Below are 27,169 nucleotides of genomic sequence, written 5' to 3'. Positions count from 1 at the left end.
GGATAGTATCAAGTCCAAAGAAGAAACATATAAATTAGCAAAAAAAAAGCGGCACACCTGAGGACTGGGAGAAATTCAGAGACCAGCAGAGGAGGACAAAGGGCTTAATTAGGAAAGGGAAAAAAGATTATGAGAGAAAGCTGGCAGGGAACATAAAAACTGACTGTAAAAGCTTTTATAGATACGTGAAAAGAAAAAGATTGGTTAAGACAAATGCAGGTCCTTTACAGTCAGAAACAGGTGAATTGATCACAGGGAACAAAGACATGGCAGACCAATTGAATAACTACTTTGGTTCTGTCTTCACTAAGGAGGACATAAATAATCCTCCAGAAATAGTAAGGGACCGAGGGTCTAGTGAGATGGAGGAACTGAGGGAAATACATGTTAGTAGGGAAGTGGTGTTAGGTAAATTGAAGGGATTAAAGGCAGATAAATCCCCAGGGCCAGATGGTCTGCATCCCAGAGTGCTTAAGGAAGTACCCCAAGAAATGGTGGATGCATTAGTGATAATTTTTCAAAACTCCTCAGATTCTGGATTGGTTCCTGAGGATTGGAGAGTGGCTAATGTAACCCCACTTTTTAAAAAAGGAGGGAGAGAGAAACCGGGGAATTATAGACTGGTTAGTCTGACATCGGTGGTGGGGAAAATGCTAGAGTCGGTTATCAAAGATGTGATAACAGCACATTTGGAAAGAGGTGAAATCATTGGACAAAGTCAGCATGGATTTGTGAAAGGAAAATCATGTCTGACGAATCTTATAGAATTTTTTAAAGATGTAACTAATAGAGTGGATAGGGGAGAGCCAGTGGATGTGGTATATTTAGATTTTCAAAAGGCTTTTGACAAGGTCCTGACAAGGACAGGAGATTAGTGTGCAAACTTAAAGCACACGGTATTGGGGGTATGGTATTGATGTGGATAGAGAATTGGTTGGCAGACAGGAAGCAAAGAGTGGGAGTAAATGGGACCTTTTCAGAATGGCAGGCAGTGGCTAGTGGGGTACCGCAAGGCTCAGTGCTGGGACCCCAGTTGTTTACAATATATATTAATGATTTAGGCGAGGGAATTAAATGCAGCATCTCCAAGTTTGCGGATGACATGAAGCTGGGTGGCGGTGTTAGCTGTGAGGAGGATGCTAAGAGGATGCAGGGTGACTTGGATAGGTTAGGTGTTTGGGCAAATTCATGGCAGATGCAATTTAATGTGGATAAATGTGAGGTTATCCACTTTGGTTGCAAGAACAGGAAAACAGATTATTATCTGAATGGTGGCCGATTAGGAAAAGGGGAGATGCAACGAGACCTGGGTGTCATTGTACACCAGTCATTGAAGGTGGGCATGCAGGTACAGCAAGCGGTGAAAAAGGCAAATGGTATGTTGGCATTCGTAGCAAAAGGATTTGAGTACAGGAGCAGGGAGGTTCTACTGCAGTTGTACAAGGTCTTGGTGAGACCACACCTAGAATATTGTGTGCAGTTTTGGTCCCCTAATCTGAGGAAAGACATTCTTGCCATAGAGGGAGTACAGAGAAGGTTCACCAGATTGATTCCTGGGATGGCAGGACTTTCATATGAAGAAAGACTGGATCGACTAGGCTTATACTCACTGGAATTTAGAAGATTGAGGGGGGATCTTATTGAAACATATAAAATTCTAAAGGGATTGGACAGGCTAGATGCAGGAAGATTGTTTCCAATGTTGGGGAAGTCCAGAACAAGGGGTCACAGTTTAAGGATAAAGGGGAAGCCTTTTAGGATCGAGATGAGGAAAAACTTCTTCACACAGAGAGTGGTGAATCTGTGGAATTCTCTGCCACAGGTAACAGTTGAGGCCGGTTCATTGGCTATATTTAAGAGGAAGTTAGATATGGCCCTTGTGTCTAAAGGGATCAGTGGGTATGGAGAGAAAGCAGGTACAGGGTTCTGAGTTGGATGATCAGCCATGATCATACTGAATGGCGGTGCAGGCTTGAAGGGCCGAATGGCCTACTCCTGCACCTATTTTCTATGTTTCTATGTTTATTTATTATTTAGAGATACAGTGCATAATGGGCTCTTTTGGCCATTTGAGCTGAACAGTCCACCAACCCCTGATTTAATCCTAATCACAGGGCAATTTACAATGCCAATTAGCCTACTAGCAGGTACATCTTTGGACTGTGGGAGGAAACCAGAACACCTGGAAAAAGCCCTTGCATTCCATGTGGAGGATGTGCAAACTCCTTCCAGAGAATTCCAGGATTGAACTGCCAACTCTGACACCCCGAGCTGTAATAATGTCGGGCTAACTGCTACACCGTAAAGACGAGGCTTGAGAGAGATATTTTTCACCCAGAGATTGATGGGTATTTGGAATGTACTGTAAGAGAGAGTACTGGAAGCAGATTTACTGACAGTATTTAAGAAAGATCTGGATGAGCATTTAATTCATGATGCATTGAAGGCTGCAGACCAAATACTGGAAGGGGGATTAATGTGGATGTGTGCCCATTGGTCTCTGTGGAACGATGGGCTGAATGGCCTGTTTCCATGCTGCATGGCTCTGTGACACTGCACAGTTCAGACAGCAGCTGTGTCTTCACAGGGTGCCAGTCTTTATTTCACACAATTCATTCCAAGATTCCTTGCGATGGGTAAGCTGTGCTACCATTGCAAGAGACACATACATCTGTAACCTAGCAACCAGCAGAGGATGGTCACTTCCCATCGCCAGAACCACCAGCATATTCTGGTTTCTGTACTTGAATAATTTTAACTTGTATCCTTGATTTTGCTGATTTATAGATGTATAGACGGCTTTGTCATCTTTCCGTTTCTTTGAATGTAACATTTAGGGTAATCTTGCTGAATTGATGATTTGTTTCTTGTTCTTAGAAGCAAACCTTTTCATAACCTGGTGATGACATGGTAAGTTGTGAGGTAATGGGAACTTTCAGACAATATAATTAATTTAGGCTGCTCTTGGTTTAATAACGCGTTCTTATTTTACGCCTCTGGTGCATTTATTAAAAATGCAACACAGAATAAAAGGACACTCTGTTTGCAATTTGACCCAATTTGAAGCAATGTCCAACTCTGTTAATACTACTCCATTGTTAGTTAATGCAGTGTGTTTTTTTTTCTGGAACAGTATTAGATTGAATGTTCTGGGTCTGTAATTCAAAAGAGAGTGTGTTAAAGTAGTAAATGTTTAATTTTTTATTTAATTTTTGAGCAGACTTTAAAATAAAAGCTTATTTTTTTTATAAACTTGTCAAAACGAAGAACTGAACATCAACTGCATGTTATGTTGGTTAATTCAGACAAAATATACAGTAATTGCAGTGATTCCTTGGAAACAAGTCTGTTCTTCCGATTATCGCAGCCCTTTCGATCATTCTGAGAATGGATGCATATCACTTGGAACTACTGAGATCCAAAGCAAGGCATGGCGTTCCTCCATTTGGTAGACTGATTTATAGTTGTCACATGTATTGAGGCACATTGGAAACTTGGTTTTACATACCATCAGGTCATTGGCATTACGTCTGTGCATTTACAAGGGAAAAACAATACAGAGCAAAGTGCGACAGAGAAAGTGCAGTGCAGACAGATAATAAGGTGCGTGGCCATGATGAAGCAGATTGTGAAGTCTTACACAGGGATTGTTCAATAGTCTTATAACAGCAGGGCAGAATATGTCCTCGAACCTGGTGATGTTTGCTTTCAGGCTTTCATCTGATGGGCGTGGGGGAGAAGAGACAATGTCTGGGGTGTGTGGGGCCTTGGTTTAGGTTGGCTGCTTTACTGAGGAGGCAAGAACTGCAGACAGAGTCTATAGAGAGAAGGCTTGTTTTTGTAATATGGAGTGCTGTGTCTTCAATTCTCTGCAGTTGCCATACCAAGCTGTGATGCTTTTTCTATGGTGCATCAACGGGTCAACTGAGGTATTCAGAATTTCTTTAGACTCCTGAAGAAGCAGAGGAGCCTGTGATTTGTGTTGGCTGTGATGTCCATGTGGTTAAATCAGGACAGACTATTGGTTATGTTCACTTCCATGAACTTGGAATTCTCAGCCATCTCAATCTCAGATATGAGCATCACACCCCTGTCTGAAGTCAATAACCTGCTTTTTTTTGTTTTGCTTACATTGAGGGAAAGATTATTGTTAGAACATCATTGCACTAGGAACTCTATGTCCTTCTTGTACTCTGACTCATCGTTATTTGAGATTCAGTCCTCCTGGTAATCCTTTCCCATCAGAGGCCTCAGTGTAGAGTGTTTGTTTCAGAAGTCTATCAATCAACTTGGCCTAATGGCATCAACTGAATGAAATTTGATCTTCTTGCTGGTGATGTTTGGCCAGAGAAAGAGAGAGAAAGAATTATTGATGGCGTCCTTATAGCTGGAGAGGACAAGAACCTAAGGAAGCAGCGGGACCCCACAAACCACCATAAATGGTTTCCAAAGGCCAGCTTTTCACACAGACGATGGTGTGTATGTAGAATGAGTTGCCAGTGAAAATGGTAGGGGTAGGTACACGTTACAAGATTTTAAAGAGGTGTGTACAGTTATGTGGATTAGAGAGATTTAGAAGGATTAGAACCAAATGCACACAAATGGGACTAGCTCAGTTAGGCTGCTTGGTTAACACAGAAAGTTGGGCTGAATGGCCTGCTTCTGTGCTGTTTAGTTCTTCGGCTTTATGACTCTATTCACCTGCCCATCTCATCTGGTACTTGCTGTTGCCTCTGTGTCAGAGTTTGCAGTTCCCACTTCCATCACCACAGTACCCACAAAGTAGAAGTGGAAGCAAGTCACAGAATTGGCGGTACTCTCCAGAGCACTGAGGTGCTGTTGTAGGTTGTTCAGGTCTTAAAAACACAGAGGAGGACAGATATCCCAGGTGCTTTGTTATTGGGTCTGAGGTCTTGATCGTCAAACACTTGTTTTCTCCCTCAGCCAAAGAATATGCTAGTGCACAGAAGATGATGGCAAATGTCACCATCGATGTGTCACCATGAACCTATATTGTCAGACAGTGGTTTACACAGTTGGGGGGGGGAGGGGGAGAGAAAGTTGATGAAGGGCCTTAGTTTTCCAGATGCTGAAGTAAGACCTGTCATCAACAAATGACCTGGAGCTCAAACTCAAAACAGGAACAAGTCAAGCATTGTCTGTGGACTGCAGGACAATGATTGGGGTCATGGTGACCTTGGTTTGGAGGTGCAGATGTGGTGGCTTCCCTTTAGCTTCACAGCAGTGGGAAACATGCTGAAAGTGACACGTTTCATCATGGTGAGAAGGCTTGAAAAAAAAACATTGAACAGTGATTCATTCTTGCTTGGTACTGATTGGAACTGAATCTTAGGATCAGAATCAGATTTATCATCACTGACGTGCACTCAGCGGCCACTTTATTAGGTACAGGAGTGGAACCCCGTGTGGTCTTCTGCTGCTGTAGCCCATCTACTTCAAGGTTCGATGTGTTGTGCACTCACAGGTGCTTTTCTGGACACCACAGTTGTAATGTGTAGTTATTTGAGTTACTGTCACTTTCCTGTCAGTTTGAAAGAGTCTGGACATTCTCTCTTGATCTCTCTCATTTGCTAGACACTCTTACCCACAGAACTGCCACTCACCAGATGTTGTCATTTGTTTTTTGCACCATTGACTGTAAACGCTAGAGACTGTTGTGCATGAATATCCCAGGAGATCAGCAGTTTCTAAGATACTCAAGGGATCCCATCTTGCACCAACAATCATTCCATGGTCAAAGTCACTTAGGTCACATTTCTTCTCCATTCTGATCTACAACTGAACCTCTTGATTACGTATGTATGCATTTATGCATTGAATTGCTGCCGCATGATTGGCTGATTAGATATTTGCACTGGCCATTGAGAATATGACGTGAAGTTTATTACTTTGTGGCCGCAGTACACTGTAAGACATGAAATATACTCTAAGTTGCAATATTGTAGATAGCTAGAGTGAGAAAGAGGGAGAGTACAAAAGAGGACTAGCAAGGTAGTGTCGTGGGTTCATTGCCCATTTAGAAATCTAATGACAGAGAGGAAGGAGCTGTTGCTAAAATGTTGAGTAGTTCAATGTACTGGAATCTGGCTCTGTTGGTGGCCCATTGGATACGTTCTTTGCTGGCTTGCCATCATGAAGCAAACATAATATGGAGGGTGAATAACATTGCCTTCTGGTTGATGGATTCAGAGGCTTTAGTGAAGTGGAAAAAATGCCAAGTGTCCTGACATTCTCTGTTAAACTTCATAAAGTCTGGACACTTGAGGTAGTTATTAGAAAAGGGAAACCCCAGCAAGAATGAAGACCTTCGGAGAGCAGAAGTAATTGTGGTAGAGAGGGAGGAGGGTACAATAAGGGCAAGTGTTCCAGTCATGCATCCTCTATTAAAACAAATCTACACAAGCAAGTATGAGTTTACAAAAGTTCTATTTGAGAAATGTGTGAAGCGGAAATGTATTATATGTTGTGTTATAGATTTTTGCTACAGGTTCAGTAAAACTTCACATATTCCACTTTGTGTTAAATTATGACTTTATGTGAAAGCGCTACTTTGTGTTTTTCAGGCAGAGTTACAGAACAATTGGCTTATACTGGGTTGGATCGATTCTGATGAGTACTGTTGTATTCTTATCTGGAAACCTTGTTGGTAAGAACAAACTTAGTTTGGCTCTTCGCGTTTTGTATTTATATTTGATCTGGTATGAGCTGGCCTTACCATTTCTTTGAGTTGTTCTGAACTATGTGCCCGTGTGATCATCTCCATATCTTTCTCACTCATCCTCTTTATTCAGTTATTTTATTAGGTTTGAACTGTGGGTATTAAAGCAACATTTTTATGAAAAAAAAGAGTTAAAAATTAATGTGATCTGGAAGTTTTAAGATTAAGATGTGTAAAAGGATGAACAGAGAGGGATTGTGTGCCCCAACCGATTCTGTGTTTTTTTTTTAAGTTAGTAATTTGTAGGCCATACAACTTAGTTCTGAATCTTTGCTTTCATATATTCACTAGGAAAATACAGCACAAAAGTTGGCCCTGCCAGTCTCCTGATTACTCCTTATCTTCTTCTTCCAATGTGGGCTGTCCTCCAAATTTATAACCAGCCTTTACAGAATGAGTCTGCACCTAAGGTTAGTATCAAGCGTAGTTGCTGAGTGGCTTCCTTTCGAATTAACCTTGGTGCAGGTGGTAATGCACCATTGGCTAAGAAGCAAGCCGGTCAGATCAAGAAGCTTCCAGTTTTGTGTGTTTCTGTTCCACTCTAGATTTTGGAGAGGAATCCAGTGTTCAGGCATAGTTGGAATTGAAGTGGCGATCAAGAAAATCCAAGTTTGGGATCTCCACGTTTCTGCACACTTTGGGGGAAACTACTGACTTCTAGTGGAAGTTTCAGGCCCGCACTTAGATTCTTAAATATTTAGGAATATTGATGAGAAAAAATTGATTTTGCTGTAAAATTTCAACTGAGTAATCACTTCAAAAAGGTTTTGCTATTCTGCTTAGTTCATCATGAGTGTGGTTTTATTTTTGCTTCTGTTATATGGGGCATTGAAACCACAGATACACTTACCATACTTAAGAAGCATTTGGCCATATGTATAAATCGGCAAGGCATAGAAGAATACCATCCTAATAAAGACAAATGGGATTGGGGTAGATGGGTAAAAACGACAGCATAGATGTGCTGGGCTAAAGGGCCCAATCATGTTCTGTACAACTGTATGACTCTCTGATATCTGGAGGACTAACGCTGTATTGGCCTCTTTAAGGAAGAATGTTAGTGTGTTGGAAGCAGACCAGAGCAAGTTTGGAAGCAGGCAAGAACAGACTATGTTAAAGCTGAAAGTGGTGGAAATACTTGGTAGGTCAGGCGGTGTCAGTGACGAAACAAACTGTTAATGTTTCAAGTCATGAGACCTTGCAAAAGATCATTGACTTGATCTGAACTATTAATTCTCTTCTTCTCTCTCTATAGACACTGCTGATCCTGTTGAGTATTCCACATACTTCCTCAAATTTTCACTGTCTATAATTCTTTATCATTTTCATTTGCTAGAACAGCTGTCTTACAATGGAAGACTTCTAGCTAGCCTCGTCCCCCCACCTCACCTTCTAATTCAGGCATCTCATCCTTCTCTCTCAGTCTTGAAGAAGGGTTTTAGCCCAAAACATTGACTGTTTTACTCTTTTCCATTGATGCTGCCTGACCTGCTGAGTTCCTCCAGCATTCTGAGTGTGAGTGTGAGAGAGTGTGTGTGTGTGTGTGTGTGTGTGTGTGTGTGTGTGTGTGTGTGTGTGTGTGTTGCTTTGAACAGGCTGTTGGTATTGAGAAAGCAGAGAGCATGGGTGATTAAAGCATAAGATCCTGAGAGTTATGAACAGGTGTTTATGGAGACAGATGCTTCCTCATGTGGAAGAAACTGGAATTGGGGACCTCTGTTTCAAAATAACGTCTTGGTCATGTTGGACAGAGGCAAACCTTTTTTCTGTAAAGATTGTTGGTCTTTAGAGCTTTCTTCTCAGCAGAGAGTGGAAGCAGAATCTTTGAATATTTTTAAGGCAGAAGTGGAAAGATTCTTGTTAAGCAAGGGGTAAAAGGTAGGGTCAGCAAAAATACAGAGTTGAGGTTAAAGACAGATGAACTACCATCTTATTAAATGGAAGAGAATCCTTTGGCTCCGAGTAGCCTACTTTTGCTTTGAATATGTATGTTCAAATTGTAACCTGCGATACAGATTTAAAGCAACATCATTTTTATTAATCCTGAATGTCACATTGTGAACATGGCACTTCACACATGGGAGACTCCACAGAATTGTTATTACTATTGGTAAATTTTCTCATGGGATCTTGGCAAGTGGCCTAGACAACTAGGTTCCATCACTATTTATTACAAGTGCTAACTTATTCCAATGTAACAAGAGACAGAGCTCAATAACTCAACAAGATCAAAATTATTTATGTTTAATTCGGCTTTCTTTATGTGTATTCTTGTACAATCCCGACTAGGAATTGTTTGTCACCATTAGCCCTTTAGTAATGAAGGGGCTGGCATGTGAATAACCTATTTTTAACATGGTGTAGGGGTTGGCAAGACGTCCAAAGTCATTTGGTGCTGATGCAGTGGAGTCATTTTTAGATGAACTATTTGACCTAATTATATTGTATTTGTGCCCACTGATGTAAAATTTAAAACATAATGTGGTAGAAGAAATGGCTGATGAGAGTGTCTGCCAGAGGCTATTTGTATGTCCCAGTATCCCGTTCTACTGAACTCGACCGTCTTCACAACAAATGTAAAAGCTGGCGAAGGTCCCTTTTAAAAGCAAAGCTCTGCAGATACTGGAAATCAGAAATAATAACAGAAAATGCTGAACATATTCAACAAGTTAGACAGCATCTGTAGAGAGCAAAACAGGGCTTACAGTTCACACTTCAGATCACTTACCTGTCCTTGGATTTGGGAGAAGTGAGAAATCAAATGTGTTTTATGTTGCTAACTGGACAAGGGGAATGTTTGTGATAGGATGGAGATTAATGGCACTACAGGTAGGAGAGAGAGAGTTATCAAAGCTTGTTAATTGCAGCTGTTTTAATCAATTTTGGGATCTGGATGCTCATCACCAAAGGCCAGGATCTATTACTCATCCATCATTGTTCCTGTGAATGTGATGGTGAGAGGTTACTTGAACCCCTGTGGTCCTGCTAATGAATGAGTTTTCATGTTGCTGTTGAGAATTAGTAATGGTGAATGACTGTCAATATATTTCCAAATCATGATGGTGTGGAATTTAAATTGGTAAATTAGTTTATTATTGTCACCTGTAGTTGGAACAGTTAAAAACTTTGATTTGCATATTGTCAGTATGGATTGTTTCATTACAACAGTGTAAAGAGGGAAAACAATAACAGAGTGAAGTTTCACAGCTATAGAGGAAGTGCAGTGCAGGCAGACGTGAAGGTAGACTGTGAAGTCAGGAGACAATAGTACGGGACCATTCAATATCTTAGAACAGCAAGTGGAATCTGTCCCTGAGCCTGGTGGTATGTGCTTTCAGGCTTTGTATCTTCAGCTTGGTAGGGCAGGGGAGAAGAGAGAATGTCCAGGATGGGTAGGGTCTTTGAAATATATTGTCTGCTTTACCTAAGCAATGAGGTGTGTACAAAATCCATGGAGGGGAGGCTGGTTTCTGAGATGTGCTGAGCAGCATCCACAACTTCTGCACTCTCTTGTGGTCACAGGCAGAGAGCAATTGCCATGCCAGATGCGGGTAGGATACTGGCTATGGTGAATTGAAAAATGGTGAGTGTCAAAGGGAACATGCAAGATTTCTTCTGCCTGCTGAGGAAGTAAAGGTGCTGGGGAGCTTTTATTTAGCCCTGATGCCTACGTAGTTGGACCAGGATAAGCAACTAGTGATGTTCCCTGCTAGGAACGTAAGCTTTCAGCCCTCTTGACCTCAGCATCATATATGTAAACAGGAGCATGTGTACTGCCCTTTTGTTTTGATGACATTGAGGAAAGGTTGTTGTTATGACAACATGTCACTAGACATTCATTCCCCTTTCTGTAGTCTGACTCATCATTATTTGAGATATGGCCCACTGAGGTGGTGTCATTCCCTGATTTGTAGATGTAGATAGAGAAGAAGCTGGCTATGCAGTCATATAGAGAAGTGGGCTGAGGACTCAGCTTTGTGGGAACCAGTACTGAGAATAATCATGGGAAGGTGTTGCTGCTTGTGCTTACTGATTGCAGTCTGTTATTTGGGAAGTCAATGATTCATTTGCGAAAGGGGGTGTTGAGTCCCAGGTTTAGAAGTGTGGAGACTGGAATCATAGTATTGAAGCTGGAACAGTAGTCAATAAACAATTGTCTGACATAAGTGTCTTTACTGTCCTGATGCTCCAAAGGGAGATAGCATTGCAGTGGACCTCTTTCGATGGTAGGTAATCATCCAGTGTTGTCTGGGAGACTGGAGTTGATGTGTTCCATGTCTTGAAAGGAACTCGGAGGGAATCTGCACGATGGTTTCCCTTTGCATTTGTAATTATTGTCCAAGGTGTTGGAGGTTGTAGGTTTGGAGTATCTTTGATGAGCAATTGCAATTCATTTTTAGATGATAAAGCTACGGTGTACTGTTGATGGACAGAAAAATTGATGAGATTGCTTTGTCCCAGATGGTGTTGAGCATCTTGAGAGTTTTTGACGTCGTACTTTTCCAACCAAGAGGAGCACACCGACGTGCTCCTGACTTATGTCCTTTAGATGATAGAAAGGCCTTGGGGTGTCATTATGTGGCCTCTGTCCTGCTCTTGCAGTTAATGGTATTTATATGCCTGGTCTTGTTGAGTTTCTGGTCAATGGTGACCTGAAGGACATTGAAGGTAGGGGATACAGTAATGGTAATGCCAAGGGTGTGTATTCGACATTCTCTTGTTGGAGAAGGTCATTGGCTGGAATTTCTATGATATGAATGTCACTTCCTCTTCCAAATCCATGAATTCCCATTCCTAACTTCAAACAGTTGAACTATTCCGGAGGAGACGGAAGTAAAAGGATATGAAAGTGAACACAAGATAGAGAGAGAAAACATTATTGAAACTAAGATATCAATCACAGTAGCTACAGAAAATCTAAAGTAAAAGAGAATGCTGGTCAGGCAGCATCTTTAGAGATAGAAAAATGTTCATGTTACAGATTGATGCCTTTCCACCAGAACTAGCCAGTTCAGACCTTGGAGTGACTGCGTGTCATTACAAGGCTTTTTGAATTCAGTGTTGAAACCTAAGTGTTGTATTGTGTCCAGCTAGAAGACTTCTTTGGTGAAAGGACATTTTTCTAATGGGACTCATCACTGAAAACTTCTGTGAAAAACTCCATTAACTCAATTAATCATTCTTCAACACTTGTTTTGGTTCCAAGTTGAAACATTTCCTGTGGTGTGAATTAATACAGGTTATATGCGCACGGAGTCACACATCTATGTTGCCCAGCTAGTCCCAACTGCCCACATTTGGTCTATAGCCCTCTAAACCTCACCTACTTATCGAGATGGATTTCAAATGTTGCTAATGTGCTTGCCTTAACCACACATTCCTCATATTCCAGCTCTACAGCACCCTCTTTGTGAAGCTGCCTCTGATGTCCCTTTCAAATCTCTCACCTCTGATCTTAAGCCTACACCCTCTTGTTTTAGCACCCCCTCCCAGGAAAAAGGCTATATGTTTCCATTCTGTCTATGCCCCCGATCAGCTAATATGGCTCTCTCAGGTCACCCCTCAATCTCCTATGTTCCAGGGAATAAGTCCTGGACTATGCAACCTCTCTTGTAATTCAGACCCCTATATCCTGGTAAATATGTTCTGCACCCTTTCTAGTTTAATAACATTTTTCCTACTATAGTGTGCCCAGAACAGTGGGGACCAGGTCAGGCCCTATGGATTTATTCAACTTAACATACTTTAAGGCCTTCAGTACATCTTCCATGATAGTTTCTATGCAGTCCAAGGCAGTGCCACTCATCACAATTCCAAAACACCTTTGTCCATTCAGACTTCCTCATCAATATTGAGTGAGGTAATTGGAGCTTTTGGATTTGCCAGCTGCCACAGCATAATAAATATTATAAGGACCTTGCAATTAATGAGCTCTCCTGGGGATGGTGGAAGTGATATTCCAGACTCCTCTCCATGAGTTTATGGAAGTGTATACATATATTTGAACCTTAATACTTAAGATATGGGAGCTCAGATTTCTGTACCTCTGGCCTGATGGTAGGAGCCAGAAGAAGGCATGACATGGACGGTGGGGATTCTTGATAGTAAATGTTGTTGTCTTCTGGCAATGACTCACGTAGATGCTTTTGATGGTGGGGAGGACTGTGCTTGGGATAGACGAAGCTGAGCAGAACTCTCTGTAGCCTTTCGCATTCTGATGCAGCCAGTTAGGATACTGCATTCTAGCTTCAGTCAGTTGGACGTGATACAGGTGACCGATGCCTGCTCCATGTTTCCGCTGTTTTAGATTTGGGCCAGAAGTGGTTCCATTCCTTTCTTGGTGGAATTGTTTTGATGCTTAACCTCTCAGTAACTTAGGGCTACCAAGCAAGATGTTCCATTTTTGAATCCCTCATGTTTTAAGCTAGATTTCTAGCACATCTGAGATAAGTACTGTAACTGGATTCCATTCGAATGAGAGCATTTTCTGGGAGATCAATTTGTTTATCAAATGTGTGATGATGTGTTTTATCCGATATAGAATCAATCTGGTACACATTTATATAAAGCTTAAAAAGCACTCCCTGTCTGTAAGCATTAATGAGATATATTGTGGCTTCACTAATTTGTTTTGCAAAAGGTTATTTAGAATTACCGCTTAATTTTTTGCACTGGTTGGAATTAGTCTTTTATTTTTCTTCATAACATTTTAAAATTGTATGTTTAAGCATTGTAGCTTTGAACCCCTCTACTCTAGCTTATTGTTTAGCCATTCACTAACGTCACATACTGTAAGTCAGTGACAGTAAATCTGATCTCGTTCTACTCAGCTCCATTCGCATTAATTGTACTTGATAAATCCATCAAGATGCATTCTTAATTGTTATACAAACACACAGGCACTGCAGAAATAAACCAGTTGGTCCATCTATTTTGCCTCTTAAGAATGTGATGTCATGTAGCATACACCTCCTATCATGTGATCTCTTGGGGAGGTTAACCAAGACAGAAACCTCAGTTAGAAAGGACATTTACGAAACTCATCTTCGTGTTTCCTCAGGCCACTTCTTCCATCCTTACACTGTTGTAGTGTGAACAAAATCACGGGGTAGGTGCACCTGGTAGATATGAAGTAGTATTTAATATGGCAAGCTGAGAGAGCAAGCATCATATTGAGACCCTTTCGGAAGAAGAGACCTGCTTGACCCAACATTACATGACATTTAATGTGCCAAAGATCAAAGAATGATTCTATACTTACAGTGCATCTACAGTGCTTCCTTTGAAGTACATATAACTTATACACCTCCTTCTTTGCACCCGCACTACAGACAATCAAAATGTATGTTAGACCACATTGTCTGGTTTTTCCAATTAACAGCTCTAGGAGCCTGTTCTCCAGAGCTGCATTTTAAATTTAATCTACAGCCCATGTTCAGGTGCAAAGATTGGTTGCTGAAGTTAATAATTTGCTATACACCAGAATATGGTCTAATATAGACCACCCCACCCTACTCCAGATTACTCTAGAGTATCCTGCTGCTGATTAAGTTTTTGAGGTAACAGAGATAGGAGCTGAACTCTGTCCCAGTGAGGAAAACATCCGTCTCTTAGTTGAATTATTTAATTGAATCATTGTTTACTATTTGCTCCACAGATAAGGTACAACATCGCTTTTACACAACTTTAAATGTCATGAGTCCTTCCTAACCTATTTAGTTGACACAGTTGATTTAGTGCAAAATATATTTTATTATTCTAACAATTTAAAATCTTAATTCATCCCTGGCCTGTAAGTTCCTCTTGCTTGGTAAGAGATGTTACATCAGCAGTGTAAAATGGATCCACGCTCCTTTTCATAAATACAACAGTGGCAATGTTGTACTATGCACAAGTCTCCAGTCTGGTTCCTTAATAATGTTCATGGAAGGAATTCTGCTCTCCTTTCTCAGTCTGACCTGTACTGGACCCCTGACCGCCAACAATTTCATGTCCACTAGAAATGTTCCACTAATCTGCTCACTAAAAATAGGCAATAAATGTTGGATTATGTACCGATGCCCACAATGTGTGAACAAATATATTTAAAAACATGTACCAGATACGTGGGAAGGAAGTCATAAATTGCACAAGCTATGTGATTATGTTGATTTTGCTTGGCAAATTTTTCCATGCAGTACATTTCAAAGCTCTCATTCTTTCAGCCTTTCTGGAGATCAAAGTTACTTGGAGCTGAGAATTACTCTAGTGATCTTTCTGTAAGTTGCTTCCAAAACACTGCCTCGTGAGGAGGTTAAAAGTGAACACAAAATTTCAACCACATCCTGATGAAGGTCTTCTATTGATGCAAAGGTCTCATTTTTCTGCAACAACCCTGTTACTTTAGTGAAAATTCTCCTTTGTATAACTTAAAAACGTGATCATGAGACTTTAGAAACTGAGCTGTACAGACCAGATATCATTCTTACCTCCTCTTCCAGTTCCTTTTCTAGACTAAGTGTGACTTGCTAGTCAGGATTCCAGCGATCTACAGTAGGTCCTGCCACTTGCATGTATCTTAGTATCTTGTTAAAATGTAGAATATTGGAATAAGTACAGTCTAGGTTGAAGCCATTTGGCTAATTAGTTCTGGTGTCCTTCTATTCCTCTGTGTAGAACTCCTGGAAGCCTGTAGGATACTTCAAATGCTGTTTTCTTCTTCAAGTACAAGTACCTCTTCATCTCTCTGCTTGAATCTCCCTTCCTCTGCACCATTTCCCTTAGCAATATCCCTCCTCATTTTTATCAAAGTCTTTCACCTTACACAGTTTTGCAATGTTTAGTCTGTTGTGTGTTCATCCACTCCACCAGCTTGTCTGCACACTTACAGATCATTTCTCATCGATTCGTCATCAGATGTTCAAGTTTTGCTGAAAGTATAGGGGCCAGCCTTTTGCACAACCAGAACCAACATGTGATTACGACTAGATACTTTGAAGAAAGCATTTGCTGAGTGGGTGCTGTAGTAATAATTTGTAAGTCTAGTTTCAGCACACAACACCAATTTGAATTTGCCCAGAGTTTGATCTCAAATCCAGAGACAGTTGCAGTTTAGCACTCAAATGCTGATTAACAGCAATGATGTATATCTGGAATCAGTTCAGAATGACTATCATTGGATCTTGATGCTTTTGCGATCCAAAGATTCTTTGGAGGTCGAGAATGAAGCATAAAACTTGTTGTTTATGGTCGCTTTATTAAGTCTTACAAGAGTGGAAAACAAACAAGACAGAGGAACTGAGAGAACAAAGACAAGGAAAACGCAGTCTTGGTCGTCACATACTCGGTCTAGAGATAACAAAACATTCTGTGTAACAGTTAACCTTCTGTATAAAATAACCAGACTCAAGTAGTGTGACACCTGGTACTGAAAACTAGAGAAATCCATGAGCAGCTGTACCATAATTACTGGAAATTTCACTAAACAATTACATGTATATAGGTGATTATATAAAAATACAAGCAAGTATTGGTAAGTAAAACTACACAAAAAGAAGTTACAATTTGACATCCTGATCTAACACCGATGATGGAGTGGAATGCACTGACTGATATCCAGTTGAATATTTTGAGGTGATTCTGGGACTGAGGTCTCAGGCCCAGCACAGAAAGGCACGATGTGGGAGGTGCAGAGGATGAAGGGGAGGGTGGGTGGGTGGGTGATGACTGGTGAAAACACCCACCAGCTATTGAGGAAGAGACTGTCAGAATTTAATATGTATACATTTAGCACACCTCTCCAGTAGTGGTCAAGTGTAAGCTCATAGGGAGAAGGCCAGATGTCACATGCCTACGTGGTTATGGAGTTGCCCTAAACTTCCTTGCACCCTCACCAGCCCTTCTCCTAGAATCGCTGCTCCTGCTGCTCTATTTCTTCCTTTCATGCATTCCGGAGACAAAGGAAGACCCCAGTGAATTGTCCATGACTGATAGTCCTCTCCTGGCAGTTGTCGCGCAACTATTAACGTAGATCAGCACACTTTCACAAAATCTTCCAGGATACGTATTGCTGAAGTATTGTTGAAATCTTGACAAATTATGTCCACGTCTCCTAGCATGTTTGAGAAATGCTGCTCAAAACTCCAGTAGAAAGCAAAAAGCTAAAGCTGAGTTTGCATTTAAGGAGAGACTAAAGCCCTCAGCGTGACTTCTTCGGTGTTGACAGTTAGGATGGAATGTGAGATAAGCTGGGTGCATTTTTTTTATTGAACACAAGCAGAAATTAGTTCTTTAACCAATTTCCTTGTATGTGCATCCTTTATTAAGATAGCATGTTATGTTTTGAGCCACCTAAGGCCTGAAGTCTGTATGGAAGCTATTTCTAGCCTGTTTCATAGTGGGTGAGGAATAAACTCAGGTCAAAACTTCACTGTGAGTGATCAGGCATGGAGTTGTAGTTGTAGAGCAGTACAGCACAGAAGCAGGCCCTGTGGCTCACCTGGCTCATGCAGAACTCCTATTTTGCCTAGTCCCATCGACCTGCCCCTGGATCATAGCCATACACACCCCTCCTATCCATGTACTTGTCCCAATTTTTTTTCAATATTGATATGGAACACACATCCACTTTGATCTGCAGCTCGTTCTATACTTTTGCTACCCTCTGAGCAAAGAAGTACTCCCTCAGATATCCCCTTAAATATTTCACCTTTAACATATGACCTCTAGTTCTAGTTTCACCCAACCTCAGTGGAAAAAGTCTGCTTACATTTACCCTATCTATACCAATTATACTTTTGTATATCCCTATCAAATCTCCCCTCATTCTCCTATGTTCCAAGGAATAAAGTCCCAGCCTATTCAACCTTTCCGTATTCAAACATTGTTTTAATATTTTCTGAGACATGGCAACAATGAGAATTCAGTACTCCCTGAGAAATAGGCCAGAAGATAGCATCTTACTTACCTAATGTGTGCAGTTTTGGTCACCTTCCTACAGGAAAAATGTAAATAAGGTTGAAAGAGTACAGAAAAAATTTACGAGGAATTTGCCAGGTCTGTAGGACCTGAGTTATAAGGAAAGATTGACTAGGTTAGGACTTTATTCCTTGGAGCGTAGAAGATAGAGAGGAGATTTGATAGAGGTATACAAAATTATGAGGTGTATAGATAGGGTGAATGCAAGCAGGTTGGGTGAGATTATGGGTTAAGAGTGATAAGTGAAAAATTTAAGGGGAACATGAGGTGAAACTTCTTCACTGAGAGGGTGGTAAGAGTGTGGAAAGAGCTGCCAGCGCAAGAGGTGCATGCGAATTCAATTTCAACGTTTAAGAGAAGTTTGGGTAGATATATGGATGGTAGGGGATGGATGGCTATGGTCCCAGTGCAGGTCGCTGGGAGTCAGCTGTTTAAATGGTTTGGCATGTACTAGATGGGCTGAAGAGTCTTTCTGTGCTGTGCTTTTATATGTCTCTATGGTTATAAAACAGAAAGGTGCTATTGGCTCATTGCGTCCATGTTGCTTTACAACTCTATCACTCCGATTCCCACTCTCCTTATTTCCCTTACCATTGCAACTTATTCTCTCACAGATGTCTATCAACTCTGCTTTGATTCTTTGACCACGCACCCCCACAATGGGATCATTTACAACACCCAGTTAATCTGCTCACAGGTCTTTGGGTTTCTGAGGTGATGGGAGCTTGTGTGAGCAGCCCATGTGGTCAGAGAGAGCATGCGCTGTCTTCATCACCGGCAGCCCCTGAGGTCAGCGTCAAACCCAGGTCACTGGAGCTGTGAGTTTGCACCATCTAATTGTGCTGACTTTGTGGTCAGTCATTTGGAGGGTCTTGATCACGGAACCCTCCTACTCATAAGCAAGACTGTTATTCACTGAGTCACAGCCTACTGAAAATGAGCAGTTTCAATCTGATGGAAATACAGGTATTGACTGAATATATTAATGTGCTGGTATTCTCTAGTTATTTTTAACTTTAACAGAACTATTTAAAACAAAGGTTGCTTTCCAACATTTCAGGCAATTGAAATTGTCCAAAAGAAGAATTTGATCCAGAGACCATTTGATCTGGTGTTGGCGATTTTACTCGTATTCATTGCATCCTTCAGTATTTTCAGAGGACTGGTAAGGAAATCCTCTTTATTTCCTCATCTCTGTATTATCACAATATAGTGAGAGGTAAAGGTTATGTAGTTTTCAACTCTGCATTGACTTTATCAATTGCTACAGGTTTGTCCTGAGATCTTCTTAGACAGTCTCTTTTGATCAAGTATAACTGGTTTTGCAGGCTCTGAAACTGTAGATTCTTCCATAACTATGATGGGAAATGCCCAATAAGACAGACAAGTAGTTAGCTTCTGAGATGGTCCATCCTTCCTAGTACTTATGCAGGGTTTTTGTGTGTTCCTGATGCATGGCTATGGGGTATTCAATGCCGTTCCAAATATTGATTCCATACTTTGAACAGTGGCTCCAAGGACCATTGGGAATGTTACATTTTTTTTCAAGGAAGTTCAAAAACATCCTTCAATTTTCCCTTCCCAATCTATCAACGTCTTACCAGCTCAGTGTAGACTGTTTCCATTGGATATCAAGTATCAGACACATGGCCTGCCCAGTATTTCTGACTGAGAGTAACTAGTCTTAAATGGACATAGAAACTTCAATACACTCTAGTAAAACATACACCTGTTTCACTGTGTGAATCAATTGATGGACTGCAATGATTCTCCTCCTGGATATTCTGACCAGGGTGAGTCTCTGTTGAGGTTTTTGGTCTGTGACTATGTTTCAACTGATGATGTAATAAAGCAATTTTCAAGAAATGGGAGGCCATAAATCATTTAATTGCCAGTGACTCCTACCTGTCTGCTTACTTTCGGAGCTGGTGCAGGTTCCCTGGGTTCTGGGGCACGCAAAGGACGAAGTAGAAGCCAGCAGGTGTTCAACTGTGTATCCTCGGCTCCGCCTGAACCAAGTCCTCCACCTCTGGTGAAACGCTTGTAGTCACACTGCAGCTAGTCAGGACTTCTTTGTTTTAGTTTCTCTGCCTTTAACCTGCCCAGGAAGAACGGGCACAAGTTCATCTTTTTTGTCTAAACAGGATGGGAAAAGGAGACCCTCTTAGGACTGGAAAGTTTTCAAAATTTCCTGCTCGCAGGGATGAAAACATTAAAATCTCCAAAACTTCCACATCCAGAATTCTCTTTCAAACATGACCTCGATGAACTCCATTGTTGGCTGTATGCGAATTTTTTTGACTCCTTCCTGGATTCTATCTTTGCTCTGCTACTACTCTGTCACAGAAATAATTGAAACTCCCAGCAATAGACTGAGGCACTCCACAGTAAATTGTAACGTGAGACTAGGTAGGGGTGGTGTGCAGAACACAGGTTGACATTTCCTTAGTCATCAGAATTTATTGTTTTAAGTATGTTTCTCTTGGTCGTAGGTGGCCTTGGATTGCCCTGCCGAGGTGTGCCGCCAATACCTGCAGCAACAAGAGCCGTACCTGAGAGATCCTGCAGCCTATCCAAAGATACAGGTAACAGCCCTGTGCTTCATTATTTGCCTAGTGGGAGGCAATTAGTGGGGCCCCTCACAGCTCCAGCAAGCAACTTTTGATCCTGCCTTTAGATGATGCACATGTGGAGTGTGCACACTTTTCATGACTTCCCCTTGTTCCTCCCACATCCCAAGGATAACTGGCCCCTGTAAGCCACCCCTGGTATAAATTGGTGGAAGGAGAATCTGTGGGGTGGAGTGATTGCTGTGTTAGAGAATAGATTATACTGAGAATAAATAGAAGGATGGGCCTGACAGGGAATGGTCTGAGGGCCAGCAGAAACTTGATTGGTCAAAAGCTGTAAATTAGAATCAAAACTAGTCCTTATAAAGAGGTAATTTTTATAGAAAGATAGCTCAAACTGATTAAAAGATAGACTTATATATTTTTATTTATTGAGATTCAGCATGGAATAGCCGTGTTGCTCAGCAATCCCCCATTTTAATCCTAGCCTAATCCCAGGATAATTTACAGTGGCCAATTAACCTACTAACCATTCGTCTAGGAGGAAACTAGAGCACCCAGAGGAAACCCACGCATTCACAGGGAGAACATACAGATTCCTTACAGATAGCAGCAGAATTGAACCCGCTGTAAAGCGTTGTGCTAATCACTATGTAACGTTCTCGCTCGGGTGTGACGGAACCCGAATTAAATGTCGAGGTAAACCGTAGTCAATGAAAACAAGGTCGCAGTAAGATTAACCATTTACTGTTCACTCTTCACATTAACGTATGGTGAAAACTGTTGATAAAACAATACAAGATTGGTACAGTGTTTGTTTCCTTCTAAATATCACATTTACATCTTGAATACTTGCAAAGGTAAAACTACAATAACTACATTACATTAAAGTGCAGCATACAGTCAGAATCTACCTACTGCATTGACTGCTTTAAATACACTTCAACACAAACTATCCCGACTCTTTAACTAACGAAAACATAAACCTTATCGACCGTCGTTACTTTTAACAGAATCAGCGTTAACATTTTAATTCAACATATCGATTATCTCATGACTTACAGCGTTGCTTTCACTGTGTCTCTGGTGCGTAGAGAACAACCTTACTCGCGCTGAACTGCCACATGTGAGCGCCCCCCACCCTTGCGTTTATCCCAAACCGGTATTTTCCCACAAGACGCGGCGAAACCGGATGTGATGTCATCGGAGCCGCGATATATTACAGACAAATGAATTTACTTAAACAATCCTAACTTTAACTAAAAAATGCTAACAAACGAATTACTAAGCGAAAATATTATAAATTAAATAACTGCCATAAAGGCAGCACACACTATAATACCACGTTGTCCCATTTATCCTTTCATTAATGTGAATGGTAACTGATTGGTTGAACTATTCCTGACATTTGGTACTGTTTGACTGCACCTCCAGGTGATACCTAGTGATATCACAATCAGGAGAAGATCTGCAGTTGCTGGAAATCAAAGTAATTCACACAAAATGCCGGAGGAACTCAGCAGGCCAGGCAGCATCTATGGAAAAGAGTAAACAGTCAACGTTTTGGACCAAGACCCTTCATCAGGACTTCATCAAGAGAGATGACACCCATTCTGATTTCTCTTCTGCTTTTTCCAGTCCTAATGAAGGGTCTCAGCCCGAAACTTTGACTGCCTACTCTTTTCCATAGATGCTGCCTGGCCTACTGAGTTCCTCCAGCATTTTGTGTGTGATACTTGGTGATAAGCTGGTTAGGAGTTGGAAGGGTTGTCACTGAGTTGGAATTGAGGTTACAAACTTGGCCAGTTTTCTCAGCAGTGTCAGAGATTGAGTGGAAGTCAGTAAAATTATGAGTGATGTGGATAGAGTAGACAGTCAGAACTTTTTCTCAGGGTAGAGGTATAAAATAGTAGAGGACATGCATTTAAAGTTTACAGGGAATGGGGGAAGTAGACAGGATTTATACAGAGAGTGCTAGTTGCCTGGAATGGGCTACCAGTAGTAGTGGCAGATGCAGCCGTAGTATTTAACAGGCTTTTAGATCAATGTGCAGAGAATGAAAGGATATGGTTCTTGAACGACCAAAAAAGGATGTGGTTCAATTCAGCCTTGTATTCAGTGCAAACATTGTCGGTTGAAGGGCCTGTTCCTGTACTGTATGTATATATAGCCTGTCCAATGTAGCTCTAATGTAGCAGCAATGTCCATGAAAGGAATGTGATAGAAGTCATCGCCTCCAACCTGTGTGTTTTGACAGTCAGTAAATGGCAAAAATGCCATAACACCGGAGTCCCTCTCATCACACTGCAACAGAAAACACCCTTCTCCATGGGAGAAATAAAGACAGGTGCTGTTTTATTTGGGCAATTTAGATCAGAACATCTGGTGGACTGTGAAGGAAATGTGCTGTGTCTTGCTGTTGAACACAATACAAAGCTGAGTGGGTCAAGAAAGGGATTAGATTATGGTAATTTCACGGAAACCTCAGCAGCTCACAAGTACTTTCAGCCTTCGCACATCTATAAGTGACGTTCATCCTGGTGGTTTATTCCTAGAAGGCAATAGTTTCTACCACCTTTATCCTGGAATCCAAAAACAAGTCCGATTTGCACATTTCCTCGTTGTGGATCCTAACTTCAGGTATACCTTGGCAATGTCCTTTTTAGTTAAAAGCTGATTTAGCTGGTAAAGTGGGCTTTTTGGAATGACCATCAGGGAAAAGTTTGAGGGAATGGGAATATCCTGACATTGCATCTGGAGAAATAATCCAAGCCCTAATCCTAACGTTGGATTTGCACATTGAGTTCTTCCAGCTGCCTATTAATATTTCAACCTGGAGTAAATCCAGTTGGGCTGTGTACTTGGTAGAATAAGGTTTTGAGCTAGTGAAGTTAATTATGGGTGATTTTTCTTTCCTTACATGTTCTTTTGTCTTCCATTAGATGCTGGTGTACATGTTTTACTCTGTCCCTTTCTGCATTGGAACACTCTATGGCCTTCTGGTTCCTGGATGTTCCTGGCTCCCTGACTTGGCTGTACTTCATGCTGGAGGCCTTGCGCAGGTAAAGAAGTGAGATGGGCTGTCCTTCAGGCCCTCAATAGTAGCATGTGTCATATTGTACAGCTTAAATACGTTAAGCTGCTTTTCTTTCCATGAGGACGGAATTTATGCAGGGTCAAGTTCTGAGGAAGAATTATGAAATAGTGTATTATTAAGAGTAATAGTATAAATTGTAGTAGTATAGTATTAAGAGTAATGGATAATACTCTTTATCTGTGTTTTGGGCATGTGTGACTATTGAAAGGCTTCATAGATGAGACTAGAGCAGATGAGAAGTGATAGTCTGGAGTGAGGTGAAGCCATCTTCTCTGAACTTCTTAGCCTCATAAGGAGATTGTATGAGTAACCTTAACATAGATTAGTAATTGGCTTAATATTGTCACAGAAACAGTGAAAAACTTTTATTTGCATACCATTCAGAGGGATTATTCTATACATAAGTACATTGAGGTAGTACGGGGGGGGGGGGGATGAAAGCAGAATGCAGAATTTAGTATTATAGTTACAGAGAAAGTACCATATAGGTAGTCAATAGAGTGCAAGGGTTATGATGAGGTAGAGTGAGTGATCTTTATCATACAAGAGGTCCATTCAAGAGTCTTATAACAGTGAGCTCTCCTTGAGCCTGGTGGTATGTGTTCTCAAGTTTTTGTGCCTTCTGCTCAGTTGAAGGCGGAAGCAGGAAACATAGACAGATTCAATGGAGGTTAAGCAGGTTTTACAACACAGAAGCACCTGCTGGTCTACAGACATCCTGGGGCAAAGGATTGTGTTTTCCAATGCCTTTTATACCTAAACAACTTGTAAAGGAACATGTTTCATTATGTCTAAGAGGGCTTAAGAAGATTTGCTATTTCCTGAAGGCCAGGGATTTGAATATTGTGTTTTATGTATTTCTTATATCAATATAATACATAATTAATAGACAGAATAGTTTGCAAGCAGAGCTAAACTTTCCATTCCATAAAGTTCTCAAAATGTGGATTCTATTTTCTTTATATCAATATAATGCATAATTAATAGTTAGCAAGCACAGTTAACCTTCTCGTTCCAAAAAGTTCTCAAGTGTGGATCATAAAATGTAATTGTAACTCGGCTTCATTCATAACACTGCATAGTCTTGTCTAATCCTTCACCACTGTCAGCACAGAGCAATTGGGTCAATGGGCTTCTGTCTGGCTTTCTTGCCAAGTTTGAGTGGAGTATATTTAGAATTTTTTAATGTGAATTGGTGACTGTGATAAACTGTCCAGATTTATTTCATTTTAGTTCTTTTTCTCAGCCTTGCATAACATCGAAATGGCACATAGAGAGAAAGAAATCATTGTTATTTGACTGAATAGTTTGGTCATTGGTCCAAGCTGAAAACCTGTTAGTATTCACATAGCAATCATCAACATAAAGCTCTTCCTAGCAGGCAAAATTAGTCAACAACAGAATAGGTTTTTCACTGATGGTGTCAAGGTTATTTATTCATTTATAAATCCAGCAGGGAAAAGGTCCTACTGGCCCAATGAGTCAGCAACCCACCTAAGTATTTAACACTAGCCTAATCACAGGACGATTGAAAAGTTTGCTGTATCTCACTCCAGACTCTCACTCCATTCTGGTGGAGAACAAACTTCGAACATCTCTAGCAGTTTCTGTTTTAATTAATTTGATCACAACAGAACAATGTAGCATTGAAGTGATTATAGGTATTTGGAATTTATTTAGGTCTCCATTCCCTGTAGCTGATCAATATTTTGCCAAGATTAAGAGATCAGTTTTAAGAGGAAAAAATAATGAATGTGGCAAAAAAGTTATTGCAATGCAAGGGATTACTTATGTTCTATGATAAGTGGATGTTGTCCATCAAACTAAATCTGTAGGAACAGGGAATGAGCATTTAGTAAGTTGAGGGCTGTAATGCCTACGGGAAGCCTGAGTGGTGTGCAGTAAACATGAGCAATAGTGCACCATTTAAGACCCTAAGACATGGGAGCAGAACTAGGCCATTTGGCCCATCACCATTCTGATATGGCTGATCTATTATCCTTCTCAACCCCATTCTTCTGCCTTCTCCCCGTAACCTTTGGTGCCCAAACTAACCGGGAACCTATCAACATCTGCTTTAAATATACTCAATGACATGGCCTCCAGAGGTAACCATGGGAATGAATTCCACAGACTCACCACCCCCTGGCTAAAGAAATTCCTTCTTATCTTTGTTCTAAATGAAAGTCCCTCTATTCTGAGGCTGTGTCCTCTGCTGCTAGACTCTCCCACAATCGGAAACATCCTCTCCACATCCACTCTGTCTATGCCTTTCAATATTTGATAGGTTTCAATGAAATCCCTGTCATTGTCTAAGCTGCAGAAGGAACAGGCCCAGAGCTTCAAATGCTCCTCATATGTTAACCCTTTCAATTCCAGAATAATTCTTGTGCACCTCCTGGACCTTCTCCAATGTCAGCATATCTTTTCTTAGATAAGTGGTCCAAAGTTGCTCGCAATACTCATAGTGCAGTCTGCCCAATGCCTTATAAAGCCTTAGCATCACATCCTTGCCCTTATATTTCAGTCAATCAAAGTGAATGCTAATATTGAATTTGCCTTCCTTACCACAGACTGAACCTGCAAGTTAACCTTAGGGAATCCTGCATGAGGGCTCCCATGTCCCTTTGCAGCTTTGATTTTTGAATTTTCTCCCTACTTCCCTACAGTATATTCCATCTGCCACTTCTTTGCTTATTCTCCCAAAATATCGAAGTCCATAAGACATAAGAGCAGAATTAGGCCATTCAGCCCATCAAGTCTGCTCTGTCAATTCGTCATGGCTGATCCTGGATCCCATTCAACCCAATTCCCTTACCCTCTCACCATATCCCTTGGAGCCCTGACCAATTGGGAATCTATCAAATTCTGCTTTAAATATACCCACGGACTTGGCCTCAACCGCAGTCTGTGGCAGAGCATTCCACAGATTCACCACTCTTTGGCTACCTAGAGGAAAGCATCCTCTCCACATCCACCTTATCTAGTCCTTTCAATATTTGGTAGGTTTTAGAGGGATCCCACTGCATTCTTCTAAATTCCAGTGAGTACAGGCCCCAAGCTGCAAATGCTCCTCATATGTTAACCCCTTTATTCCCAGAGTCATCCTCGTGAACATCCCCTGGACTCTCTCCAATGACAACACATCCTTTCAGAGATATGGGCCCCAAAACTGTTGACAATACTCCAAGCATGTCTTGACTAGTGTCCTATAAAGCCTCAGCATTATCTCCTTTTTTAATATTCTATTCCCTTTAAAATAAATGCCAACGTTGCATTTGCCTTCTTTACCACAGACTCAACCTGTGAGTTAACCTTCTGGGAGTCTTGCACGAAGACTCCTGAGTCCCTTTGCACCTCTGAAGTTTGAATTTTCTCCCCATTTAAGACACTATTGTTTGTTTTACCAAAATGCATTATCATACATTTCCCAATACTGTATTCCATCTACCACTTTTTTGCCCATTCTTCCAATTTGTCTAAGTCCTGCTGCAATCACATTGCTTCTGTGTGCAAAATTGTGTGCAGTTTTGGGCTCCTTATTTAAGAAAGGATGTGCTGACATTGGAGAGGGTTCAGAGAAGATTCACTAGAATGATTCTGAGAATGAGAGGGTTAACATATCAGGAATGTTTGACCGCTCTTGGACTTTAGAAGAGTTCAGAGAGTTTAGCTCTTGGAGTTTAGAAGAATGAGGGGGGACCTCATAGAAACATTTCAAATGTTGAAAGGCATGGACAGAGTGGATGTGGCAAAGTTTTTTCCCATGGTGGGGGAGTCCAGTACGAGAGGACATGACTTGAGGAT

The 27,169-nt window shown here is 41.1% G+C and overlaps 1 protein-coding gene across 2 annotated transcripts in view; it reads left to right on the top strand.

The window, feature by feature from the left end:
• Positions 1 to 27,169, top strand: part of LOC140718828 (transmembrane 6 superfamily member 1-like) — a 50,960-nt gene that overhangs the window by 7,122 nt on the left and 16,669 nt on the right. For both annotated transcript variants that reach the window (XM_073033029.1, XM_073033028.1), the window contains exons 5-9: positions 6,585 to 6,667; positions 7,031 to 7,149; positions 18,756 to 18,860; positions 20,188 to 20,280; positions 23,208 to 23,327. In XM_073033029.1, coding sequence (XP_072889130.1) covers positions 6,585 to 6,667; positions 7,031 to 7,149; positions 18,756 to 18,860; positions 20,188 to 20,280; positions 23,208 to 23,327 — 520 coding nt within the window. The remainder of the gene's footprint in view (positions 1 to 6,584; positions 6,668 to 7,030; positions 7,150 to 18,755; positions 18,861 to 20,187; positions 20,281 to 23,207; positions 23,328 to 27,169) is intronic.

Source organism: Hemitrygon akajei, chromosome 30, assembly GCF_048418815.1.
Source record: "Hemitrygon akajei chromosome 30, sHemAka1.3, whole genome shotgun sequence".
Taxonomy (NCBI): Eukaryota; Metazoa; Chordata; class Chondrichthyes; order Myliobatiformes; family Dasyatidae; genus Hemitrygon; species Hemitrygon akajei.
The sequence above is the reverse complement of the archived record's forward strand: the minus strand, read 5'-3'. Positions and strand labels throughout refer to the sequence as shown.